At 41.4% G+C, this 24908-nt stretch overlaps 1 protein-coding gene across 1 annotated transcript in view; it reads left to right on the top strand.

Moving 5' to 3' along the window:
- The window catches only part of Ush2a (usherin), a 663496-nt gene that overhangs the window by 181236 nt on the left and 457352 nt on the right, over positions 1-24908 (top strand). The window contains 1 exon segment of the mRNA XM_075987373.1: positions 7228-7449. Coding sequence (XP_075843488.1) covers positions 7228-7449 — 222 coding nt within the window.

The raw sequence follows: 24908 nt of genomic DNA on the forward strand, positions 1-24908 counted from the left end.
AAGGCCTAAGTATCTTATTAAGAAAAGGTCTCTTGCTGTTTGAAGTTAAAGAATTCGGAGGACCAAGGACAACGGTAACACCCATACTGATATGAGATCACCAGGACACTTCCTGAGACGGACCACTTGGATTCTATATATCACAAAATAATAAATTGTGTCACACCCGTGTTTAATGCGTGTACACAGTGCATTAACTGTAACTATAGTACATTTATTTGTGCTGGAGGAGACTTGAAAATGATTAAAAAATCAATACTGTGCTGTCAGATAGGCAAGTGTTACGATACGTTTAAGAAACTAATTGCACAAGCCCCATAAAGGCTTCACGTTTGCGGAGCAAGGATGCCATAATTACAGTCGGAGCCACTGCCTCTTATATTAATGGTGGACTGTAGGGAATGGTGCTTGTGACTGTCGCCTTCTTACTCAGTGTCTTGGTTCAGAAATAATGTGTCCTCTTCTCTCTAGACCTGGGTAATGTTAGTTATGGACAACTGATTTACCATCACCTGAAAGCCAGTGACAGTGATGTTGGGAACCAAGTTCAATGGAGATCTCTGAAAGTAGCACTCTGTGGCCTTTCTGTGGCATGGCACACATAGAAAGATAATGTTGTATGCCACATCCTGGGTAAAGAAATGACGGCTGAGTGCTGAGAGGAAATGCGAAGGGCTGTGTTCAGCTCCTCTGAAGTCTAAGGAGACCTGTATATCAAGCTCCCCTTTTAGTTTTCTAATTGAGAATCATGACTTGGTCAATCTAAACTCAGCCATGTCTCTCAATGAAGACATAATAAAAGAGAGATCAAATGGTGGGCTAAGACACAGTGCACAGCCTCACATGGTAACAACCAGGAAACAGGAAGGAAATAGGAAAATATATTTTGTTCTATAGAGTCAGAAAATAGTTGGCCAATAAGAGTACGAGGTATAAACAGAGACTGTGTGTTCGTTTCCCAGCTGCCTGGACCCAAATAATCACGCAAAAACTAGATTAATTACCATACTGTTTGGTCAATGGTTTGGGTATATTTTAGCTAACTCTTGACATCTTAAATTAACACATTTTTATTCATCTATTTATCACCATGAGACTGTGGCCTGCCAGTAAGTTTCTGCGTCTTTCTCCTTTAGCAGCTACATATTGTCTGCCTGACTCTGCCTTCTTTCCTCCTCTATCTCTGCTTGGATTTCCTGCCTTGCTATACTCTGCCCTGCCATAGTCCAAAGCAGCTTCTTTATTAACCAATGGTAATAAAACGTATTCACACCATACAGGGAAAATCTCCCATGAACAGAGTGACCTCTAGGCTCCTATGAAGACCCCTTCCTCTCCATTCACTGGTTGCTGAGCAGAGCGTCTGCAGATTCAGGGTTCAATCTTGGGCCCTGGTCTCAGAGCAGACATGCAGATGTCCAGGCTGAACAGTGTTTGCAAAATAACATTTCCTGACATGGTTTTAGATATCTGAGGAAAAGTCAAAATAATTTTCTTTTGACAAAGTGTCTAAGGATGTCCTATGTTAGACCTACGCACACTGAACCAAGGAAGCTCTGGTCCTTTCTGGATGTCTGGCCTCACAGCAGGAAGTAGACAGTATCTGGTCATAGTGAATGGCTGACCACACAGACTTCATGCGCAAGATTTTGAAAACAAATGAAGAAATTTGATGCCAAAGACCTGTGAGTCTGTTAAGACTCCACACTCCATAAATTTCGCAAGTGTAAATTTATTCATTACGATGTGCCATTAATCAGATAATAAGGTAACAAATGCTGCATAAAGGCTGTGGATTAGCTGCGCATTTTAGAACACTTTATAAGATATGAAGTTATTAGGGAACTAAGGAGTTGACTCAGTGGATATGAATGCTTACCACATAAGTGCAAGGACTTGAATTCAGGCTACAGAAACCAGATAAGGCTGTGTTTGGTGTTAAGTGCTGAGGAGGGGTGGAGATGAGAGACTTGCTAGGGCTTCTTGGGCGGCCAGTCTAGCTGAAGAGAAGTAGTGAGATCCAGGGTCAATGAAAGAGTCTGACTCAAGGGAGTACAGCAGATTATGCCAGGGCAGGATCAATGTCCCCTCAGGCATCCACAGATGCACATGAACAACCCTAGTCATCACACATGAAGAAAAGCACCACATATGCACACGCATGCACGCACATGCCTGTGCGCGCACACACACACACACACAATTTAACAAAGAACTAGAACATGCATTTGAATGGAAATCATAGTGAGTGTTAATGTTTTGCACTGGAAATTCTTCCTCAGTTTGTAGGGAAAAAACCTCACAAATAAGATGAAGCTGAAATGATTTTACTGAAATATTTGTAGCATAAGAAATTAAGATGAAAATGTTTTGAGAAGCCTAAAGCTGTTTTCTTTGCTCAAAGTTTTCTCTTAGCTTCCTGTGCTGTGATGACAAACTGTCTAAAAAAAACATATTTGTGTGTCTATAATACCTTTGTGTTGGCACTCTGACAAATAATTCTCCTTAATCTAAGCGAGTGTGTGTGTGTGTCTAGTTTATTTGGTTGTCATACCCACTCCATCCCCCCTCTTGGCTGTAGAGGATACTGGAAAAGAATGACTCAGTAGGATATTCACCCTGCTAGAAGCCATGGTTGACTCCTCTGTGAGAAGCTACAACATAGCAGCTGGAAGCTTAGGTTTTTTAAGCACTGGATAGGCAATCAATCCTAGTTCAACTCCTGCTCAGGAGGAGACTAACCAAGACATTCCAACTGCTGGGTGGAACAATTTTCTGTGAATTGAGGTATTACTTGATACCATTTGAACAGTTGGCGCTGATTTGAGTGAACCCTCCACAGAAGTGTGTCCTTCTTGCCTGTAAACTGTTTGCCAGACTGAAAGCAAAAGGGAGCGCTCACCTTTAGAAAGAATTGAAAAAGTAACTGCAGAGCCAATGCGATTCTTTTTACTTTTGTTGTCGTTGTTGTTGTTTGTGTTTCTGATTAAGAAATGCTGAGGCTCATATTATCAAGGTGGAAAGTCAGGGTCCACGATTTGACCATTTTCTCCCATTTATCAGGCAGGACTGTAAGGGGCTCAAATGCATGTGCCTTCGGAAAGAGGTTGCTGTGGAAAGGATACCATTCTCCCAATGCTGAATGGTTAAAGATTATCCAAACTTCAGGTCTTTGGTTTAAATTGAATGGTTAGAGAAAAAAATAATCCTCATTTGAGAGAGTTTTTCTGAATATCAGTGGGAGTTGGCTAGATGGAATTTTTCAAAGTAAAAACGTCACATTCATGTGCTCCCAATTCTGGAGACTCCTCCCTCTGTGGAATGCAGAAACTGTAACAGCAGAAGGACTCACATACTAGCTTTTCCTTGTCTGTAAAGTAAAGAAGGCTGATGAAGGGAGAAGAGGATTTTGGTACCCAGAAGTCACATGAAAAGGTGGGGTGTTAAAGCATATACTTGTAATGTCAGCACCAGGGAGACAGAGACAGGAGTATTCCTGGGGTTGACTGGCTAGCCAGTCAAATCTAATGGATCTGTCCCTAACCCAGAACTGTGAAACATTCTGCCTCCAAGGAAATTGTCAGTGTTCAAGGAGTGACAGAATAACACCGGAGATTGTCCTTTGGTGTACACACGCACACACACATACATGCACACATGAGCAACACATGAATATGCACACATGCATGCATCAAAGTCAAATTATAAAGAAAACCATGCTAATTTCTCTTTTCCTTGCACTTAAGAGCTCAATACTCAACCCATAAAAAGCCTTCTTGCCCACCTGAGCTGTAACAAAGCAATGGTGGCCACAGAAAATTATGCAAATGAGGCTTAGCTCCCAACATGAGTGGGTGCAGGAGGTTCGGGGTGGTTTATCTTGTTATTTTGTTTTGGATTATCAGAATGACAACTGAGAACACCCAATTTAGCTAAATTTTGGCAGAGAGTACCAAAAGAATCCATGCATATAAGATTCATACATGTATAAAAATATCACACAGATTTCTGCAGCAGAAGATGAATACAGTTGTTAATTTTCTATTTAAGTCAATGAACTCTTTGCTCCTTCTTGAAAGTTAAAATAGAATTGTGGTTGGCTGCTTCTCTTTAGAAAGTTGGTCTGCATCTCTGGGCACCTAGTAATATTTATTTCTATGCTCTTAAGGTGAATTTTCTGCCTTGCTTCAAGGATTTCAGCTCTTGGACTCATACCACATGTTATTTCTTAAAACAGAAAATTATTTTTTTTTTCTGTACAAGGTTGTTTTAATGCAAGTATAACTTAAAAGTCCACAAACATAGTTTGGGTGTTGATCAAAGCCTTGACTATAGTTGTGCTCATTTTTTTTAACCTTCATCCCTCAAATTTAGCCTGCATGCTTAAAGTAGGAATGTTAGCCTGCTAATAACTGTTTAAAGCAAAGTTACATCATTGAAGTTGAGGCCATTGATGTGGGATTCCCCTCTGTATGCTGTGAACACCATTGGTTAATAAAGAAATGGTCTTGAGCCCATGATAGAGTAGAATAGAGGTAGGTGGGGAAAACAAAACTGAATGCTCGGAGAGAGAAGGCGGAGTCAGAGAGAAGCCATGGAGCCACTGATGGAGACAGACATGCCAAAACTTTGCTGGTAGGCCATGACCTTGTGGTGATGCACAGATTAATGAAGATGGGTTAAACTAAGATATAAGAGTTAGCCAGAAACATACTTTAGCTATTGGCCAAACAGAATTGTAAATGATATGGTTTCTGTGGGATTATTTTGGAAGTCTGGGCAGCCAGGAAACAAGTGGCCTCCTTATAACAGGTTATCCATCACTGATGGTGCATTCCTTCAATTCCAGTGCTCAGGGGAGGCAGAGGCAGGAGGAATGCTCTGAGCTCCAGGCCAGTTTGGTCTACATAGTGAACTCCAGGCCAGGAAGAGGGACATAGAAAACCTTCTCTCAGACAAACAAAAAGACATCATACTTGAACATTGGCTTTTGTTTTCAATATCTCAGCAGTTATTTAGATTTTCCTTTGATAGGGTTACATGGAAAGTTTTACTAGTAGAATCTCTTAGCAACTCCCAGGAGGTGTCACTATCCAGGATCTGAGTGTCCCAGATCCTATCCCTCAGCAGTGGTCACTGAGCAATTACTGAGACAAGTCTGAGGCCAAGCTGGTGGCATGGTCACCTTAGGCCTAGCTGTGTTTCCAGCTACTGTGAGACCTAGGACCCATTGTACTGGAACTCTTGTTGATCAGGTACTGTACATGGGATGTTCTGATTGGCCTTCAGGGTGGAGTTTGCTTACCTGTTTGCCTTCATTTCTGTCAGTTCTAAGCCTAGGATAGAAATCAGGAAATTGCATACAAAAATGACTGTCTTACAACAGGATACAGAGGGAGAGTGGTTAAGGACACAAAGATGGTCCCCACTGTATCCCAGGCAGGAAATACACATTGATACCATTTCACATGCATTAAAATATCCAAGACCTGCCCTGCATTGGTGGCACGGATACATAATGGGACAACAGTTTGGAAGAGAGTAACGTGTGATTAGCATATGGTTCTTTGCTTCTGGCCCCTTGGAATTTTCCCTGTGGAGTGGAGAAATGACAATAATACAGTAACCCCTGCATGCATGCACACTTGTGTTAATATTATTGTTAACTGGAAAAAAGCAGTTGATCATGACATGCTTCGGCAGATGGATGGAAAAATATACATACAGAGAATGGAATATTACATAGTGCTGAAGCTGAGACACAATGGATGAAATTTTAATGTTACTAAGGAGAAGAAAGCAGCCTGAAATTAATGTACACTTTATCGACCAAATACTGTAGGAAAGGCAAAAAGCTATGGTGTTTATAAAGAGAACAGTACTTGTAAGGAGTTGAGGGTGCAGATAAATGGCCAACAGAGACTTCTGACCAAAGTGAAAATACCCTGCATGTTGCTGGCCATGGTGCTTCCCGGGACTTGGTGGCCTGTGGTAGAGGTCAGTTTCAAGGTCAGCCTGGACTACATAGAAGAACCCTGTCTCAACACATATACATGCACATGCACACACACGCACATATATGTTATTGAAAGTATAATGATAGGTATGTGTTAATATACATTTTCCCAAAGCCACAGCCTATGCAGCAGTGAACCCCATGGACAACACTGGACTTTGGATGATGGGACACCTTAGAACAGGCTCATCTATTCTGACAACCACTCTTGAGAAGCAGACATGAGGGAAAAGGCCATGTTTGTGTAGGGCATGGCATGAGGTATGTGGGTAAAGTCCATGCCTTCCTCTAAATTTGACTGTGAATAAAATCTGATTAGTGGGTAAACTCAACTTGGCATAAGCTTTGCACCCTGAGTTCAGTCCTCAGCCCCATATATTAAAAGAAGAGAAATGATTCGCTCAAGTTGCCCTCGGGCTTCCTTCTGTATTCATGTCATGATAATAAGCTCATGGGCATATGTGTACACATACACATACCATACAATAAATAAATGGTGAAAAATTTAAAACCACTTGTCTATGCTTTATAGATGGGGCATTTAGCTGAGAGGCAGAGCGTGAGGCTGTCTAGATTCAAACTCCAATATGGTAAGAATAAAAATAATAAGATGAAGTAAACCTGATCCCTCTAAAGTCGTTAATCCTATATTAGCAATTATTTTGGGAGGACATACTGGGATCAAGTCGCCCGTATCCTGTTCTGGCAGGACCACCCCTCCCTCTCATTCCCCTTGCTCATGTCCATTGTTTCTGCCATCAGTTCAGTACTAGCTCAGTACAGGACAGGACAGGAGGCTGTGCAACTGTTCGCAGTGCGGGTCATAGGCTGGGTACAGTTCAGAGGGGTCAGAGATATCCAGAGAAGGAGTCAGCGAAGGAGTCTTAGAAGTCAACAGGCATCTAAACAAGGGCTCAGGGTACTTATAGTGGCTACAATATTTGTTATTTCAGTAAAAAAAAAAGAAGAAAAGAAAAAGAAATTATTTCCAAGAAATAATCTTCCTCGATGTGTGGTGTATGTTCTGTTAGGAACTGGTTAGTCATTTAAATTTTGTTTAGTCATCTTTGAACTCAACTGCTTTCTCTCTTCCATTCATAGAACTATGTAGGCCCCTATGACAGCAATTGGTTTGACTTTAAGTGTGATGTACGTAAGGGTATGTCTCCCTATTTCATTCAGTGTCCTTTTGTGTCCTTCTGTGCCATCAGCTCCTGCTCAGCTGAGGTCTCCCATGGGGACAGGCATCACCAGCACCAGAGTGCATCTCTGGTGATTTCCTCCTGCAGAAGTCAATGGTCTGCCTCCTGTATGCTCCCTAGAAAGGAGGGATCCCTCTCTCCCAGTTCCCGTGGCTACGGTGACAGAGGGAACCTGCTTCCTGGGAGATGGTTACTGCAGATTTCCCAGAACGGCTCACCCAGATTTTATAGGTAAGAGTATTTGACACTTTTATTTGAGAAGTGCTACGCCCCAAGGTGTTGTCTATTATTTTGATATCTCTTTACAATAAAATTTTTATAGGGTCTATTTATAGAAAAATGAACTCAGCCATTTTTATTATGGTAGCCTGATTGTGTCAACACGTCCATCTTTTTAGGATTGTGTTGGGGGGCGGATAGGAGGCAAGAAAGGAAAGAAAGGAAGGGAGAGCTCATTGGATCAAAGCATGTCCTGGAGCGGCCTCCATCCTTACGCGTTAGAGGGTGCTGCATCCTGTTCAGGAAAGGGTTTCAGAAATGCCTCGTGACCACTGAGAACACACGGGCACCAAATCTCATGGAAAGACTCAGAAGGAACATTTACCCTTAGTGGGGAGAGAGTGATGTCAGCTATCTGAGGGTTACTTTATTTCCACGTCTGTAGATGAGTCCCAAATGGAAGCACTGGGGGAGACTAGTCTCAGGGAACCCACCTTCTCCAGGTGGGCACTGTGGTGAAGCCCGGAAGGTTTGTGCCCATCACAGGCACAAAGTTTAAAAGTGTTGACAGACTTGATGTAAACAACAGCGAAGGCCATATTTGGAAACATGAAAATCAGTGCAAATAATGCAGACGTGAAGAGTAAGTTCGTGCGCTGTTCTAGCGCTGTGAAGAGACACCATGACCAAAACAACTCTTGGATAAGAAAATATTTAACTAGAGGATTGTAGCACAAATAATAAAAACCAAGAGACAGATATTGGGGTTCAAGTTGAAGATCAGAAAGCAAACCATGCAAGCCACTAGAGAAATCTTACCTCTACCATGGCTGGGCGACTGCAGACAGCCCTGAGCCTCTGTCTCATCCCTATCTATATTCCCCTTTTGTGCTGGGATTAAAGGTGTGTGACTCCATAATACTGGGACTAAAGTTGTGAGCTCTCACCACCTGGATCTGTTTCTGCAGTGATCTTGTATAGCCCAGGGTAGCCTTGAACTCACAGAGATCCATCTGCCTCTGGTTCCCAAATCCTGGGATTAAAGGTGTGTGACACCACTGCCTGCCCTCTAGTGGCTTAGTTTTACCCTCTAATCTTCAGACAAGCTTTATTTATTAAAACATAAATATCACGATAGAGGATTTATGTCCAGACATTATATTTCTGTTTTAAAAAATACCAAGAGGTTTAAAGAATGGCTCGTGAGTAATACATTTGCCATGTAAACTTGAGGACTTGAGCTCAGATCCCTAGAACTCAAGATAAAGCAAGAGTTTGTAATGTGTGACTCTAAGGCCACAGCTCCTATAGCATGATGGAAGTTGGAGACCAGAGAATACCCAGAAGCCTTAGGCCAGCAGGCCTGGCCTGTGTACCTATTAACAACATGGAGGCCCTTCCGCTAACAAGGTGGGTGACTGACTAGGACCCATTCCAAAAGTTCTCCTATGACATCCGCATGCTTATCACGTCATGAGTGCCTATACCCACACACATAAACCACACACACACAACCACACACACACAAACACATACACACAAACACATACACACATACACATACACACATACACATACACACACATAAGATAAATATACAAAGTATAAGGATTATATCATTACATAAACTCAGATATTTGTTTAATCTATGAGAAAATTTTGGTAAAATACCATATTTTAAAAGTATTAGTATATAAAGACAATGAAATGGAATTTGAGCTAGAAAATCCAATGACACTGGTTTGATTTCACCTAAAAGAATAAACAGTTGGCTTGTGGGTGAGACTGGCTGCTGGTGTATGCTTGTCGTAAATCATGATTACCTGATACCTGAGATATATTGAGATTAATGTGTGCTTAACTATCTTCCCCACACATCAAAATCATCATAATTAAAAATTGAATTCAAGTTCCCCGGCTTGCCGAATTTCTGGTTAATGCCTTTTATGACGGAGAAACAAGAGAAAGTCATTGGAGGTGGTGAAGAGGAAGTCGCAGCTGGTAGACTCTTTCTCAAAAGGAAATAGAAGCTGTCTCTGCAGTTGAACACTAGGCTTGGTATGCACGGCTTTCAGGAACAGCATTCTGTCCATATTTGGTTGGGGCTGGCTGCTGTGAGCGCATCTGACAGGCCAGCCAACAGGCAGGTTTCCTATGGGATCGCCTACTGTTGCTGTGCTGAAAAATAGAGTGGCCCATCCATTCCTAATAAATTCAGCCATCCTTGCTGTCTCTCTCACTGGCCTCATCCTCTGAGGTACAAGGGCCAGGGGCAGATGCAGCATCTGGGAGCATTTCCAAATTCCTCTTTTAAAAATTTACACCATAAACATAGACCTCACTGAACAGATCCTTCTGTCTATCACAAGCCTCCGGCAACAGGGAATGTACTAGGGACGCCCATCCCAGTCTGCAGGGGAACTGCTCCCTGGAGCATTTGATTTTCCTGAGCAAAGATAGAAGTATAGCTGGTTTTCACTGTGTGCTGGTAGCTTGACTTTACTTATGATTTCTTTTAACTCTCTTTGTAGATAGAAATGTACAGATAGATATATGTATACATATACATGTGTGCTTTAAAAGTGTGTGTGTGTGAGTGTGGTATGTGCACATGCATGGCTGAGCATGGAATCCCTGGAGCTGGAGTTATATATAGGCAGTTGTGATCCCCAACCCAATCTGGTGCTGGGAATTCAACTCCAGGCCCCTTCAAGGAGAGTCAGAGAGTTCTTTCTGCACTCCTTCCTTTAATTCTTTTTTTTTTTTTTTTTGGTTTTTCGAAACAGGGTTTCTCTGTAGCTTTGGTGCCTGTCCTGGAACTAGCTCTTGTAGACCAGGCTGGCCTCGAACTCCCAGAGATCCACCTGCCTCTGCCTCCCGAGTGCTGGGATTAAAGGCGTGCGCCACCACAGCCCAGCCGTTCCTTTAATTCTTAAAACAACCTTCATAATTGGCTTGATCCTTTGGCTTAACTGCCAGGTTTGGTTAAATTATTCTATTATTTTTATCAAGATGGATCATTTGTCTACATTTATCCAATTAGTGAGTTAGAACAGATTTTCAAAACTTCTTTTGTATGTATATGCAGGAACGCTTGTGTGTGTGTGTGTGTGTGGTGCATGGTGTATATGTCAGAGGACAACCAGGACTATTAATCACCAGGCCCCATCCAGCTTCTCTTTGAGACAGAGTATCCACTAACCTTGGATTTACCAAATAGACTGGACAGGCTGGCCGGGGAGTCCCCCAGATCCTGTCTCTGCCTCACCAGCACAGGAGTTACAAGTGTGTGCCATCCTGCCTAGTGCTTTTGTTTTGTTTTGTTTTAACTTGTGAAGTGTGTATTTCAAACTGAAGTCCTTATGTCTTGACTCAGATGTCTCCCCAGTCCCTCAAAACAAACTTCCCAGCTTTCTTTAAACATTCACCTTCGCTAAGCAGAGCACTGAGTGTAACCAGTGTTGCTCAGATCTTTCAACCAGTCCTGCCAGGGCTAAGTGTAAGCAGTGTTATTTGGGTTTTCTTTCAGTCCTGCCCGTGGTGATCCACCCTCGAAAGGCATGAGGACACAGAATTGTGCAAGTGGCTTGCCTAAGGTACCGAGTCTGCGAGGTCAAGGTACAATCAGGTACTGAACTGATTCTGAACCAAGGTCTCAGGTTTGGACTCACTATAAAAGAGGATTGCTAAAGACTCCTCCTTCAAAATTAGGAAATGAGAAAGAGCAGTGATCCTGGGAAACAGGTGTGTTGGCAGAAGTTTCTGTTCCAGCAGCTCCCAAATAAACCCACTGAGGCTTATACTAATTTCAAACACTTGGCCAATAGCTCAGCCTTGTTACTAGCTAACTCTTACTTTTTCAATTAACCCATATTTCTTATCCATGCTTTGCCATGTGGTTTGGCACCTTTTCTCGATTTAGCATGCCCATATTGCTTTTCTCTGTGTCTGCTCACCACTCCTGACTCCACCCTTCTATCCCCAGGATTCTCAGTTTGACTCTTCCACCTAACCTTGTCCTGCCCAGCTATTGGCCAGTCAGCTTCTTTATTAAACTAACCACAAATGACATATATTCACACAGTGTGAAGAATAGTCAACTGAGGTAACATGACCATCACCTGGAGTTCTGAGCCAACCTGATACACAGTTTGGATTTACTGTTTGGTTACTTTGTTCATAACGAACTAAGTTCTTCAAGAATTTTTGGGTTTTATCTTTTGGTTTTTCATTGTTTCATATCGTTTGTTTGTTTCTTTGTTTTAGTTTGGTTTTTTTTTGCTTGTTTGTTTATATATTTATCATGTTTCCAAGGACATTTGATGGCAAGTTTTCCTGCTTGGCAATTAGTTCCATGGAGCTACAAAAAGCTGGACTGCTGGGTGGGGCAGGGAACCCAACTCATACTCATCTATACTTACACAGTTGTTATGTTTGATTTCCAATCTAATGAGAAAAATCCCAGGGATCCCTAATATGATGTATCTGCTATAGTCTCTTGATGTCAAGACAAACCAAAATGGTCCTTATTTTTAACTCTTCTTATCAAATCTGAAACACTCACTAAAATGTTTCCCAAAACCTGAAGGGAAATGAAGTTTAAATACAGAGGCAAATAGATGGTGATGTAATCATCATAGGTTTATCTGGGGGAAATTCCAGATATCTACCCCCACCCATTAATGGTAGGTTGTGTAACCATGCTCGTAATACCTTCCAGACTCAAGAGCAGTGTGTTCAAGTCTCAATATAAACTCTCCCTGCTGCAGTAAAGAAAGCCTGAATCTACTATTCAGCACTCTCAAATTTATACCTGACAACTCGGAAACAAAGCATACAGATATATGTTCCAAATGCTGCTTAACATTGCAAATTATTAATATCAGGATTATGAATTCTACCTTCAAGCAAAATAATGAGTCTGATTAAGCTTTCTTCTTTAAGACACGCTTGTATTGTTTTGTTTTCCGATACATGGGCTTTTGAAGGCTCTAATCCTTGGCTGAATATATTATAGCATCAGTCATTTATTTATATTGCAGTATAAATTCATGACCATGAATTAGCTCCTCCATATCTTTATGAATAAAAGTGAGGACTTTGGGAGCAGAGTAAAGGCACTTATTGTAGTTTCTGAGGCCCCATTTCCCTTTCTTTACATTTGGCATAATTACACTGTATTAATTACTTGCACGTAGGAAAGAATGAATAGAAGGGGAGAGTTCAGATAATACACTGTGTTCTGTGCCTGCACACATGCTGCTCAGCTCTCTTTAAGCACCAGCTACAAGCTGCCACACATTTATTAATATTCAAATGCCTACTATAACTGGGAGTTTTTCTAAGTAAGACTTTTCCATAATATTGACTGAAAATCAATGACGGTTGTATTAGTTCATTCTTATAGATACAAGATGTATTTGGCTAAGGCTTATATTGGGGATAGGTTGCATGGAATTTTCTATACTAAAATGTGATGCTTGATTTTGCTTTTGATGGTAGAAATAAATCTAATACTAGGCAGACCCGGGAGCAGCACAAATATCCTTATCAGGTACACTGTAGTTTATAACAGATTCTAACTCTGAGTTCTTCAAGCTCCAGTTCTATGATTGTGGAGTAGCTATACAGTTCCCTCAAATTCAAATTTGGGTTATTAACAAAGCATCAGGTTGTTTAAAACTCAGGTAGATATTTGTGTAAAATGATTTAAATTTTATTGTATATGTAACCGCGTGTGCTTGAGTGTTAATATGCGTGCACAATGTATGCCGGAGCCTGTGGAGGTCAGAAGAAGGCATCCGAGCCCATAGAGCAGGAGTCACAGGTGACTGTGTGAGCGACCATATAGGTCTGGGAACCAAACCCTGGCCTCTGTGATAATAGCGTACACTCATAACCACTGAGCCAGCTCTCCCGTCCAGATATCAGGAATTTTCAATGAACTATTGGGCTTTGATTTTTCTCCATGTATCATGATGTTTATAACTTAAGGTTCATATAAATTCACTCATCTCTAATGATCTGAAATGTGGTATGGAGAGAACACATCGCCATAAAATGACTATTGCATTCTTGAGACGTACTGAGGGGGTACATAAAGAAATGAAATATTGAAAATTATTTATGATAATTGGGCAATCGCGCACTCACTGTGAAGCAATGCTCCCTGCTTGCATGCAGCCTACAGTACTTTCTCCAGCCAGCCTCCTCCCTCTTGTCCAACTCAAACTGGACGACATTGCATGCTGGGGAGAGGAAATAAATCATGTTCACTTTCTCCCCCTAGGAATGCAGAGTGAACCTATTTGATTTACACAAAGAATTTTGTTCTTTCCATGTAAAGGTAAAAATCTGAAATCTGCTCAGACTGGCAGTCCAAAGGTGACCCTCCTTCTCCTTGTCACTCTTCTCTGTTAGTAAAACAAGTCCGTGATCATTTGAGGGGAGGTTTGACGGCCATCGTATCGGGATGCCAATCACTCCAGCCTTTTCAACTCTCCCCACTGCTGACCCTGCCCAGGAAGCAGCAACTGCCTTGGGGAGATCTTTGTAGCAGCCACTGGGGAGATGAGTGCACGCGGCATCTGCTTGTAATTCCACTTGATTTGTCTGCAGGAGAAATACGATCAGGGATCCTGAGTGTCCTGTGTACGGCTCCCACTTCTTTCCTCGTGATACTCAAGGACACTAAGTGATTGTCATTCATGTTTTTCTCATGTACTTACCTTCCTCAAAATGCTGATGCAAAACACAAGTAATTAGCAAGTCCAAAAAGAGAAATACACCCCTCTCCAGATCGGCAGTCCTTAAAGCCGTGCATTATACTCCTTTTACTGTATGATTTTTATGCTTTATTATTATTTCTTGGTGATTGGGGATTTATTCCTTCATTAAAGCAAACCTGATAGTAAGCAGATAGAGTGAAGGCACAGGTTGGGTAACCTAAAGATAGACTAATTAGGAAAAGCACATTCATGCTGACCTTCAACACCCTGATGTCCTGGTGTTTGTTTTCCTCATAGTAGAAGCAAGTAATTTGGCCAGAAAGTGCTTTAAGAAATTAGAAAGAATAAAAACGACCTATATTTTCACAAGATAGATTTCAGTTACAAATTTTATTTAACCTCTGATATTTGATATCGGCTTTCATTATTAGAAAACAAATATATGGATCTACTCTGTGGCCTAGCTGTTAAATATACAAGCAGGGTGAGAAGGAAGAGAAAATGCAAGAGCATATGGCAGGAGAGGCAAGGACTGGTGGCCTTTAGACCGTGAGGAGATGCTGATGGTGACAGCATCTGATGGCAATGAGGATGTCTGGTTGAGTTCGCCTGTATAGCCGGAGAGGGGCGGGGTTCATGTGCTCACCCAAGAAAAGCAGAAGTCAGACTATGCCATGGAAATTAGACATCTCGTGAGGAAAATTTGCAAATGATCGTCTTTGCTCGCTACAGTAAGAGGGTCTAGGTAAGTCCTTAGAAATGCTTTCAGTATTGCATCAATGGCATGATGAGGAAGGGCCGTTTTCCCCTTTCCCCAGTCATCATAAAGGCTGATGTGAAGACCCGTGCTTAAGTCTTAACATTTCAAAGCCATTTGTTTGGCGAATGCTTTTATCGTATTGCTCTTTGTTTCAAATAATCTTAAAAATTGTGGTTTTTATCTCAGTGCTAGATAGAGTGCCTACCAAGAGAAGAGTTTGGTTCTCAGTACAAAACAAAGGAAGAAGGAGGAGAGGAAAAGGAAGAATAGGAAGAAACATTAATTTCATTAAATTTAGTTGCCAATAAGGCAAGCCACCCCAGTCCTGTTATCAGGAAATAATATTTTCACAGAGCCAAAGTCTTGGTTCATTTCAAACTCTACGAATCAACTCAAAGTCTCTGGCTGTTGCATTTCTCTTATCAATAAGTGGAAATGTTGTTTCTTGGTATACAAACCACACACAGATTCACACACGCCCATGTCACACTCACAAGCACATGTTCGATGTTCATGCTTGAGCTGTCTCGTGACTTTTCAAGTGGTTGGGTGGTCGTTCTGGTATCACCCCAAACACTCCACTGCTCTTAACACACTGGTATGGTCTAATAGCCTTCTCTATTTTTATAACATGGGTTAATTTACTTCCTGTTTTCATCTAGGTTCAAAAAGAATAAAGAGGGACTTGCAAAAGAAAAGAAATTGTGATGCTTACTATGGTCATGGGATCCTTCCTTCTGATTTTATAAAGTGAACTATTTTGCATATATTTTCCAAATAATTAATTTGAAATGCTTAAAGCATCATACTCTCTTTTATATTAGACATTCCTTTAAAAAAAGGTGAAGTTTTTTAATGGAGAGAAGATGCTGAATCATATCACCATTGAGACATCCTCCATTTCCAAGAGGATGCCAGTGTGCCGAGGAGATGGGATAGCAGGTGCTAGCAGCTCTGCTTGAGCGGGAGAGTTTCAAACAATATTAGCCCAACAATGTGGAAGGCATGCCTATGAAATGAGCCCACAAATGTGGCCCTGGAGCTTTCGTCGGTGGAGCCAGTTACTCCCACACACTTGACTGAGGAGTAGTCTCAGCTCAGTGCTTTCTGTAATGAAGCGAAACTTCAGAGGGGACTCATTGCAGACTCGGGAAATGCTCAGACACACAGGCGTCCAAGTTTTCCTTTCCATGTGGCCTCACTCATCTGTTTCCACGTGGAAAAGACCCTTTGAGTGAGTCATAAGAGAGTCCTGGGAAATGTGTGGATGATCTAATGGCCGCTCCAACCCCAATGCAGTCAGGAAACTGAGAGACAATAGCTGCTCCATCTTCACTCTTTGCTTTATTCTTCTGAACTTGTTCCTTCTTCCATGCTTAGCAACAGTGGCATCATAGAGTCATAGAGTTCCTGAGATGGGACTCCACGAAGGGTCCTCACCTTCTAGCACTTGCTCCTGTTCTGTCCATTTTTCTTAGCCATGTCTTAGAACTCTTATCATAGCTGCTGCCCATGACCGGTCTGTCTGGGCCTCTCTGTGGAGTCTCCCTCTTGTGTAGGCCATTCTCCAATTCATCATCGTTCGTCTCTCCCTGTCCGGAACCTTTCAGTATGGTACCAGCTCTGCACCAGCTCTCATCTCTTGCCTCTCAGCCTCTTCTCTCCACACAAATTCTTCTTGCTTTCCCATCCAGTTCTCTGGTCATCACTGGGTCCAGCTGCTTTGTCTAAGTGGATTCCATTCCTAGGATGCTCAGGTCCAAGGGCATACTGCTGTTCTTGCCTGCCACCGTGGTGCTTAAAAAGCTCATTTCCATCTTCTTATCTAGCTAGCTGCTGCTCATTAGTAAAGTGCTAGCTTTAATGTTCCTCTAAAGATTTCCCCTGCTACACTCAGTTTTCTCGCATGCCAAGTCTAGGCTAGAGATGTCTCGTACATGCTTCCATAGAAATTAAGAATTTCAGCTGGGTGGTAGTGGTGCACGCCTTTAATCCCAGCACTTGGGAGGCAGAGGCAGGCGGATCTTTGTGAGTTTGAGGCCAGCCTGGTCTACAAGAGCTAGTTCAAGGACAGGCTCCAAAGCTACAAAGAAACCCTGTCTCGAAAAACCAAAATAAATAAGTAAATAAAAAGAATTTCTCTTTATTAACTCTTACTTTGCTCTGTTGAAATGGGTTTTTTGCTGCTGTTTTCCATGGACTGAAATCATGAGTGTCTTCTTATAGTTTCAACATCATGTAAGGCACACACAAAATGTCCTTACAAACTGCTCATTGATTAGGAATTAACTGAGTGATAGCAAAGAAATAATCTATAAGAAGTGTTGATAGCTGTACAAATTACTTAACAATAAGATTTATTATTTGCATGAGAATGTGTTATACTTTTAAAAAACTCATCTTTTTGAATTTTGAATGCACTGATAGTGCAGAGTGTTAATTCAATATGCTTGATCTTTCTTTGGCTTACATGTAGGAGTAAGTGCATTAAAACTGGATAGTACTTAGACAAAATCAAATTGTTAATGAGAGTTAGTGGTGAAGCTGCGGCTCTGGCCATATTGTTAGACAAGTAGCTGTTGTCTGCTCTACCGTGGTTAGTGTATTGCTCAAAGGCAGGTCGTCACACATCTCTTAGGTTAGACTCTCGGGCTTATTCAATTTGGAGGTTGATGAACATTTGACACTTTTACTCATACAAATCAAAGCTTATTGCAATAGGTTTAAGACGACAGTCATAATGAGCATATACAAAACAATAAAAAAACATTTTTAATCTTGGAAGTGGTTTGTCAACAACAGTGATCAATGCTATGGATGCATTCACAGCACCATGCTGATTGAATCCATGTCAAGGGCATTGGGTTATTGACGCTCACAGCCTGGTGTGGAAGGTAGTGGTAACAGTGCCGCTTCCTTTATCAGATTCCCCTAGGGTAAAATCTGTCTCCCATCATAGTGTGAACAGATTGCTAAAGTCCTCTTTCCTGTTTTGGATCTTTCTTTCCAATAGAGACCACGGATTATCAACAGGTGTCAAACGCAGGAGTCCATCTGTAGGGTTGACAGATCACACGTGGAAGATTGTTAATGTGCACACACACACACACACAACACACAAGGCTGGTGTTCTGTATATCAGGACTTGAAGAACAAACTCTTCGTTTCATAAGTACATTTTATATGCTTAAAACGCATGAATCTTGACTGCACTATTTTATGACCTTTCTCTATAATATACCCATGACTGTTCACTTTATTTTAGCCAACTTACAAACTTCTAATGTTATTCCTTAATTATTCTTTCTCATTTTTCTGGAGACTTACCTGGCAGTTCTGCATTTACTGGCTGAGTTTCGATATCTCAGTGCTCTTGTAACCAAAATTCCAGCTTCTTCCCTACTGTTCCTAAACACTTCTCTTAAAATGTAACGCCTCTTTCATGTTCACTTTCCAGCCTGCCAGTCACTCAGTGACCTACAATCATGAGAAATTATCTCCTTTGTTGTAAATGCTTTTTTTGAAGATCACCTACTTTGTAAACAGTGAACACGTAAAACAATTTCACCTTATAGAGTAAATGTCATTAGGGTCACTGTGTTCCTCTTAGGGAATAGGATAGAGTCAATGCTTCCTGTTAGGGAACAGGACAGGGTCACCATGTTCTCTTGGGGAACAAGACATGGTTACTGTGTCCTCTTGGGGAGCAGGATAGAGTTATTGTGTCTTTTTAGAGTACAGGAGAGGGTTACCATGTCCTCTTAGGGAACAGGATAGAGTCACTGTGTCCTCTTAAGGAATAGGATAGGTTCACTGTGTCTTCTTAGGGAACAGGATGAGGTCATTGTGTTCTCTTAGGGTACAGGATAGGGTCCTGTGTCCTCTTAAAGAACAGGAGAAGGTCATTGTGTCCTCTTAGGGAACAGAATAGGGTCACCATGTCTTCTTGGGGAACAGGATAGGGTCACTGTGTCCTCTTAGGAATGGGAATAAACTCAGTATGTCCCAACATGTGTGTTTTTCTATTTTCTGCAACCTGTATTTTAAGCCTCTGCTTTGCTCTCTAGTTCATTCAGCCCATATATAGCTCCCTTCCAATTTCACCCCATTAACCAGACACTGAGATTAGTTTTATAAACAGAATATTGAACAAAGCAAGAATAGTCCCTAGTGCAAAGTTTAAAGTATTGCAGTGAAATCATTCATTGAACACAGAAATGATGGCAAATGATTCCTATATCTTGATACGAAACATCTCAAGTCTCTTGACAAGAAAAATTGGTTGAAAATAAAGCTGTTTATAAAGACATTATTAAGGCTGCACTGGTGGTATAGGCCAATAATCCCAGAAAACTGAGCAGAAGAAGAAGAAGAGGAAGAGGAGGAAGGATAAAGAAGAGGAAAAAGAAAAAGAATAATTGAGGATCATCTTGTACAGTAGTCCAAGTTTAGGGATAGGCTGGATAATTTGGTTGTATTCTATAAAAAGGGGTGGTGGGAATTCAAATAAATATAGTTTATATCCATGGTGAGCAAGATCTTGTGCTCAGTTCCCAGCTCTCTCTCTCTCTCTCTCTCTCTCTCTCTCTCTCTCTCTCTCTCTCTCTCTCTCTCTCTCTCTCTCTGTCTCTGTGTGCGTTTCTCTCTTGCACAATTGTACTAATGTTAGAAAAATTAGATCTATAAATACCAAGCAAGTAGACTTTAAGATGTTAAGTGGTCGTAGAAATAATGATGGAACCTGAAGGCTGGGGTCTCACAGACTCCTGCCTCATCCTCTGGGAGAGCTTCAAATTATAGAACAGTCCCTCCAGGCCTATGATTCAAAAGGAAAGTCTTGTAGTCATGCAGAGAAATTAGTATGTTTAGGTACCACTCACTAATGAGGAGAATGCTGGCAGTCTGGAGACTGTGGTTGGTTAGAGACTAAGAAGGAATCTTGGAAAAAGATAATGTTCAAAGAAGAGAAAGAAGAGATGCTTATCACGTAGCAGAGTATGGCCCAAGTCTGGCTACTGACTTTGTTTATTCTTTAAGTGATATGTGTGTGTGAAGGGGGTGGATGTTAAAGATGATACTACTACTACTACTACTACTACTACTACTACTAATAATAATAATAATAATAATAATAAGAAGAAGAAGAAGAAGAAGAAGAAGAAGAAGAAGAAGAAGAAGAAGAAGAAAAAGAAGAAGAAGAAGAAGAAGAATATATCTTAGGTTGATTAAAAACAAAGTGAGCTTTGTCAAGAAACTAAAATGAAATAATTGAACAAACTGCAGATCTGCTCAACAAAACTTAAATCTGCTGGATGACTCACTGTTCCTCTCTGGGGTGTTTGCTAAGAACGTGAAATATTCCTGTCCACAAAAAGGATTTGCGTAAGTATTCATGACACTTCCCTTCATGGTTGCCCCAAACCTGTCAGCAGTGGGTGAGCACATAAATGGGGCTCAGTCACACAGTGGACCACTAAGCAGTGCAAAGGGATAGACGGATGAGAGCAGCATGGGTGACTCCAAACTCCTGTGCAGAGAAAGGAAGCCGAAGAGGACTCACTGCCGATTGCACTGCTGTAATCTTCAAAGACAAAGTTATTGAGGGGACACAAAGGAGCAGCCTGAGGGGGAAGCAAATGTTTGGTTCTGGCGGAGGTAGTGGCATTATGGGTGTATGAGTCAGCTAGCACGGGCTGAATTGTATCTTTTAAGTTAATGCATCATATCAGATGTATGCTGTACCCCAATAAAATTAGTAAAGAAAGTTACCCACTTCAAGGTCAACTTTCCAAATTCCACCTAAACAAATTAATATCTAGTATGCTACAGAAATAAAAGAAATGACTTTCATTAAGCTATGCTGACATGCTATATAGCTTATGCTTTTAATGACTTATTATTTCTCATGTGTGTATATATGTGTCAGCATGTAGGAGTAATTTTGTGTACATGCATAGAGGCCAGAAGAAGGCATTGGTGTCTTCTCTTATTTTCCACTTATTTCTTTGATGCAGCATCTCTCTTGAAATTAGGGACTCATGGGTTTTTTTTGGCTATGCTAGAAGCTGGACGTAGAGGGGTGTGTGGTTGTCTGCCTTGTTACATGGGTGCGGGAACCATTCTGCTAACTAGACAGCAAGAACTCAGTCACTGGTCATTCCTCGAATCCATATCTTGGACAGTATCACTAGAGGAACCCAGTTTTCTCGACAGAATAGTGTTCCTTTTGATGTCATTCAGAGCCTGGCCACAATTGGTATAAGCAGAAGGGACTATAGTTTGGGTCCCCAGGTACTTCTCCTAATAAGGAATTCTGCCTAAGCAGTGCGTGCACACTCGGATGCACAGCTGACCAAATCTTGCCTTGATGACAGTGACATTTCTCTAACGTATTTTCCAAGGCTCACGTAATTGGTGTTAATGTGCTGTGTGATCCATTTTAACTGTGAGAAAACATAGTTGACTGAGAACTGGTTTCTTCTGCATCCTTACAAACTCAGCCGTCTCACACACAAAAATTAGAGAAATATAATTAAGGATTGCAAAATCAATTTGACACTCCCTTAAAATGTGTGGCCCAGAGGTGGCGGGCAGCAGCCTCCATCACTTCCTGTACTCCCCTTGTTTACTTCATAAATTCGTGCAAATTAGGACTCTAATTTCCAGAGCTGTTAATGCCTCATTAAAACCTGCAGGGCATCTCTTATTTCGAGTTCCTTTTTTAATTCTACCTCGCATGCAACATTGTCTGTGTTATGTGGCTATCTATATGGGAATGCATTTATGGAGATGGAGATAAGCTATGTATGAAAACTCTTAGAATCATCAGTCTCTCAAAATGACATGACATCACTAGTTGTTTTGAAGTGAGTTATCTCCTCATTACTTCACGTTCTAACTGTGGGCATTTGTGTCTTTGTTGCCCAGCTATTGTGTTATGTGACTATGTTGCTGGGATGTGGAAGGCTGGCAATCTCTGCTCACTCAGGCCCTGTGAGTCCAGAGTTCACAGTTGGTTGGTTGTCTTAAAAATTTTTTATTTATTTGTTTATTTCATTTATGTATGTATGTGTCTGTGTGTACAAGGTGCAAATACCCAAAGAGACCAAAAAATGGTGTTGGATCTCCTCCTGGAGTTGGAATTGCAGACAATTATGGGTTGCCTGACTTGAAAACTGGGAACCAAACTCTCATCGTCTGAAGGAACAGTGTGTGGTTCCTAATTGCTGAACCATCTCTCCAGCCTAACAGTCTACTTCTTCTAATCACTTAAATGTGCTGCTCTTTTTCTGCTCCAACAAAAGCCAACAACCAGCAACAGCAATCTTTAAGTCTTAAAGAAGATTTGGACATGACTTTAAAAACCAGTGTGTGAGGGGAAGCTGGCTAAGCACAGTTTGCACACACCAGATGACCCGAGTTCATTCCCCAGACCCCACATAAAAAGCTGCATGCGGTTAAATGCATATGTGGTCCCATCATTCATATGGAGAAATGGAGGGAGAGACAGGAAATTCAGTCCAGCTAGCTTCAAACACTCGGCGTGGAAGAAGCAATGAAAGGGATTCTGCCTCGACAAGGTGGACAGTGAGAATAGAATCCCCAAATCTTCCCTCTTCCCTCTTCCCCTCATGTTTCCTGTGGCTTGCACAAGGGTCTGGGTAGAGCTGATCTGTGATCTCATTGTCTCTGAGTTCGATTTTTATTTTTGTTTCTTTAGATAGGTTGCCCACAAATACAGAGAAGCCACTGCGATAGGAATGGAAGGAATAGATAGGAATGAAAGAAGAACCAGGGGAGTCACCTAAGTTACACAGAAGCAGGGCAAAATAACAAGCAAGCCAGAAAGAGAGGGAAGAAGGGTTCTCTTCCAATACCGGCTAGTCTGGCAAAGGTTCATAGTTTAGTTCACTGTCACCAATATAAAGTATAGCCCAACAGGCAGGTAGGTAAAAGATAAAAGCAGTAACAACTTTACCATCTTTCTATGCCCAGTATCTGGTAGAGCTACTTTTAAAACTATGTAATTTATAATTTCAGGACCTTCTAAAAACCCATGTATAAAATCAATTGTCAGTATGTAATTATAACAGAATAATAATAATTTCTTGGAGTTTACTCTTCAACTTGAGTTCTTTTAAATAATATTCTTAATGCTTTGTGGGTTTTTATTCTTATTATTGTTAATGTGTATGTACATGTGTCTCCTTGCCTGTGTACACCATGTGTATGCAGTTCCCCTTGAACGTCAGAAGAGGGCTTCAGATCTCGTGACACTGGAGTTCTAGACAATTGTGAACCACCTGATGTGGGTGCTAGGCACTGAATTAGGGTCTTCTACAAGAGCAGCAAATGTCCTTCAAATGTCCTTCACAACCGAGCCAACCTCTCAAAGCTCTAAGACGAGGTTTCATTCATTTGTTGCTGTGTGTCACACTGAAGATGTTGATATTTCTAAGTATCAAAATTAAACATGCAACGCAGAACACTGTCTTTGTTCATCCCTTGACTGTTCTTCAGCTTCCAAAAGGACTGAACTTCAGTTGTGGATCATTTCCCCCCTGGGTAAAGTGAAGATTGTTCTGCTTTGAGACCTAGGTACTTGACACTTGGCCACTGTGTAAAACAATACATTCTTAGCCCATCCTGTAAGACTGAGTATACCCCCAGCAGTGCAGGGCACCGTCTACCTCCTGTCCTTTTCAGTCGAGCTCCTGACATGCAGGAGGTTTCATTTTTGGCTCTGGTTGGCTATGTCACGTAAGGAAGTCCTGATGTAGCTTCTTGGTTCCTGGAGTTTTGATGACCCAAACACAAGGTTGATTTCCTTCCTCCCTTTCTCCCTCTTTCCTTCCTTTTTTCTCCCCTTCCTTCCTTCCTTCCTTCCTTCCTTCCTTCCTTCCTTCCTTCCTTCCTTCCTTCCTCCCTTCCTCCCTTCCTCCCTTCCTCCCTCCCTTCCCTCCTTCCCTCCTTCCCTCCTTCCCTCCTTCCCTCCTTCCTTCCTTCCTTCCTTCCTTCCTTCCTTCCTTCCTTCCTTCCATTCTTTTCTTTTCTAGCTCAGCAGGGGAAAACAGAAGATCCACAGTTCTTGTGTTGTAGTCATCAGCCTTGCCAAATCAGCTTGCATCTTCTCAGACTTGGCTCTGGGAAACCTAATACTAGGCAAGCTCGATGGCACAGCTCAATTCCAAAAGACCGTCTCTCACAATATGAACATAAATTGATTTTAAGTTAGTTGACCATAGTTTTATGGTTCATGTTTCTAGTCTTCTGAAATAATTTCCAGAAATCTTCAGGGTAAGTGAAGGATTGTGTTATATAAGTAAACTCAGCAAAACTTATATCCTCTCCAATTGCTTTCTTGTAACAAGTTGATTTTGTAGAAACCTTTAAGAGATAAGAGACAGACATGGATTTTGCTCCCTTCTCTGCATTTCAGTCATAAGCAGAGAAATTAATATATATGCACATGTATGCATATATAATATGTATATAATGCATATAATATATGCATATATAAATAGTATGTGTATAATACACATCATATATTGCACACACGCATATATATGTGTTTGTGTATATATGTGTAGAAGGTGTGGACTAGATATGTGTCTGGTATGCATATTTGCATATGCTACAGCTTACACACAGACATTGGAAGACTACACTGGGGGCTAGATTGCCCTTCCTTCTGCATAGTTTGAAATAGACTCTCATAACTTTTGCCTGGACTTCAAACGTCTAAAAATCCTCCTGTTTCTTCCTTTCATCTTGTCTTATGAGCATTTGAATTGCAGACATGTACACCTGTGTTCAGTTATACATTGGGTTATGAGAATTCGGTGTCAGGTCCTCATATTGGGGTGGCAAGGGCTGAGCCCACTGAGCCATCTCTCCAGTCTAGATCATTTAGATTTCTGCGCGAAGAAAGGAATTTTTAAACAGTGCCACTTTGTTTTTATCCCAGCATTTTTGAGATACTT

The sequence above is a fragment of the Microtus pennsylvanicus genome, chromosome 10 (genome assembly GCF_037038515.1).
Source record: "Microtus pennsylvanicus isolate mMicPen1 chromosome 10, mMicPen1.hap1, whole genome shotgun sequence".
Taxonomy (NCBI): domain Eukaryota; kingdom Metazoa; phylum Chordata; class Mammalia; order Rodentia; family Cricetidae; genus Microtus; species Microtus pennsylvanicus.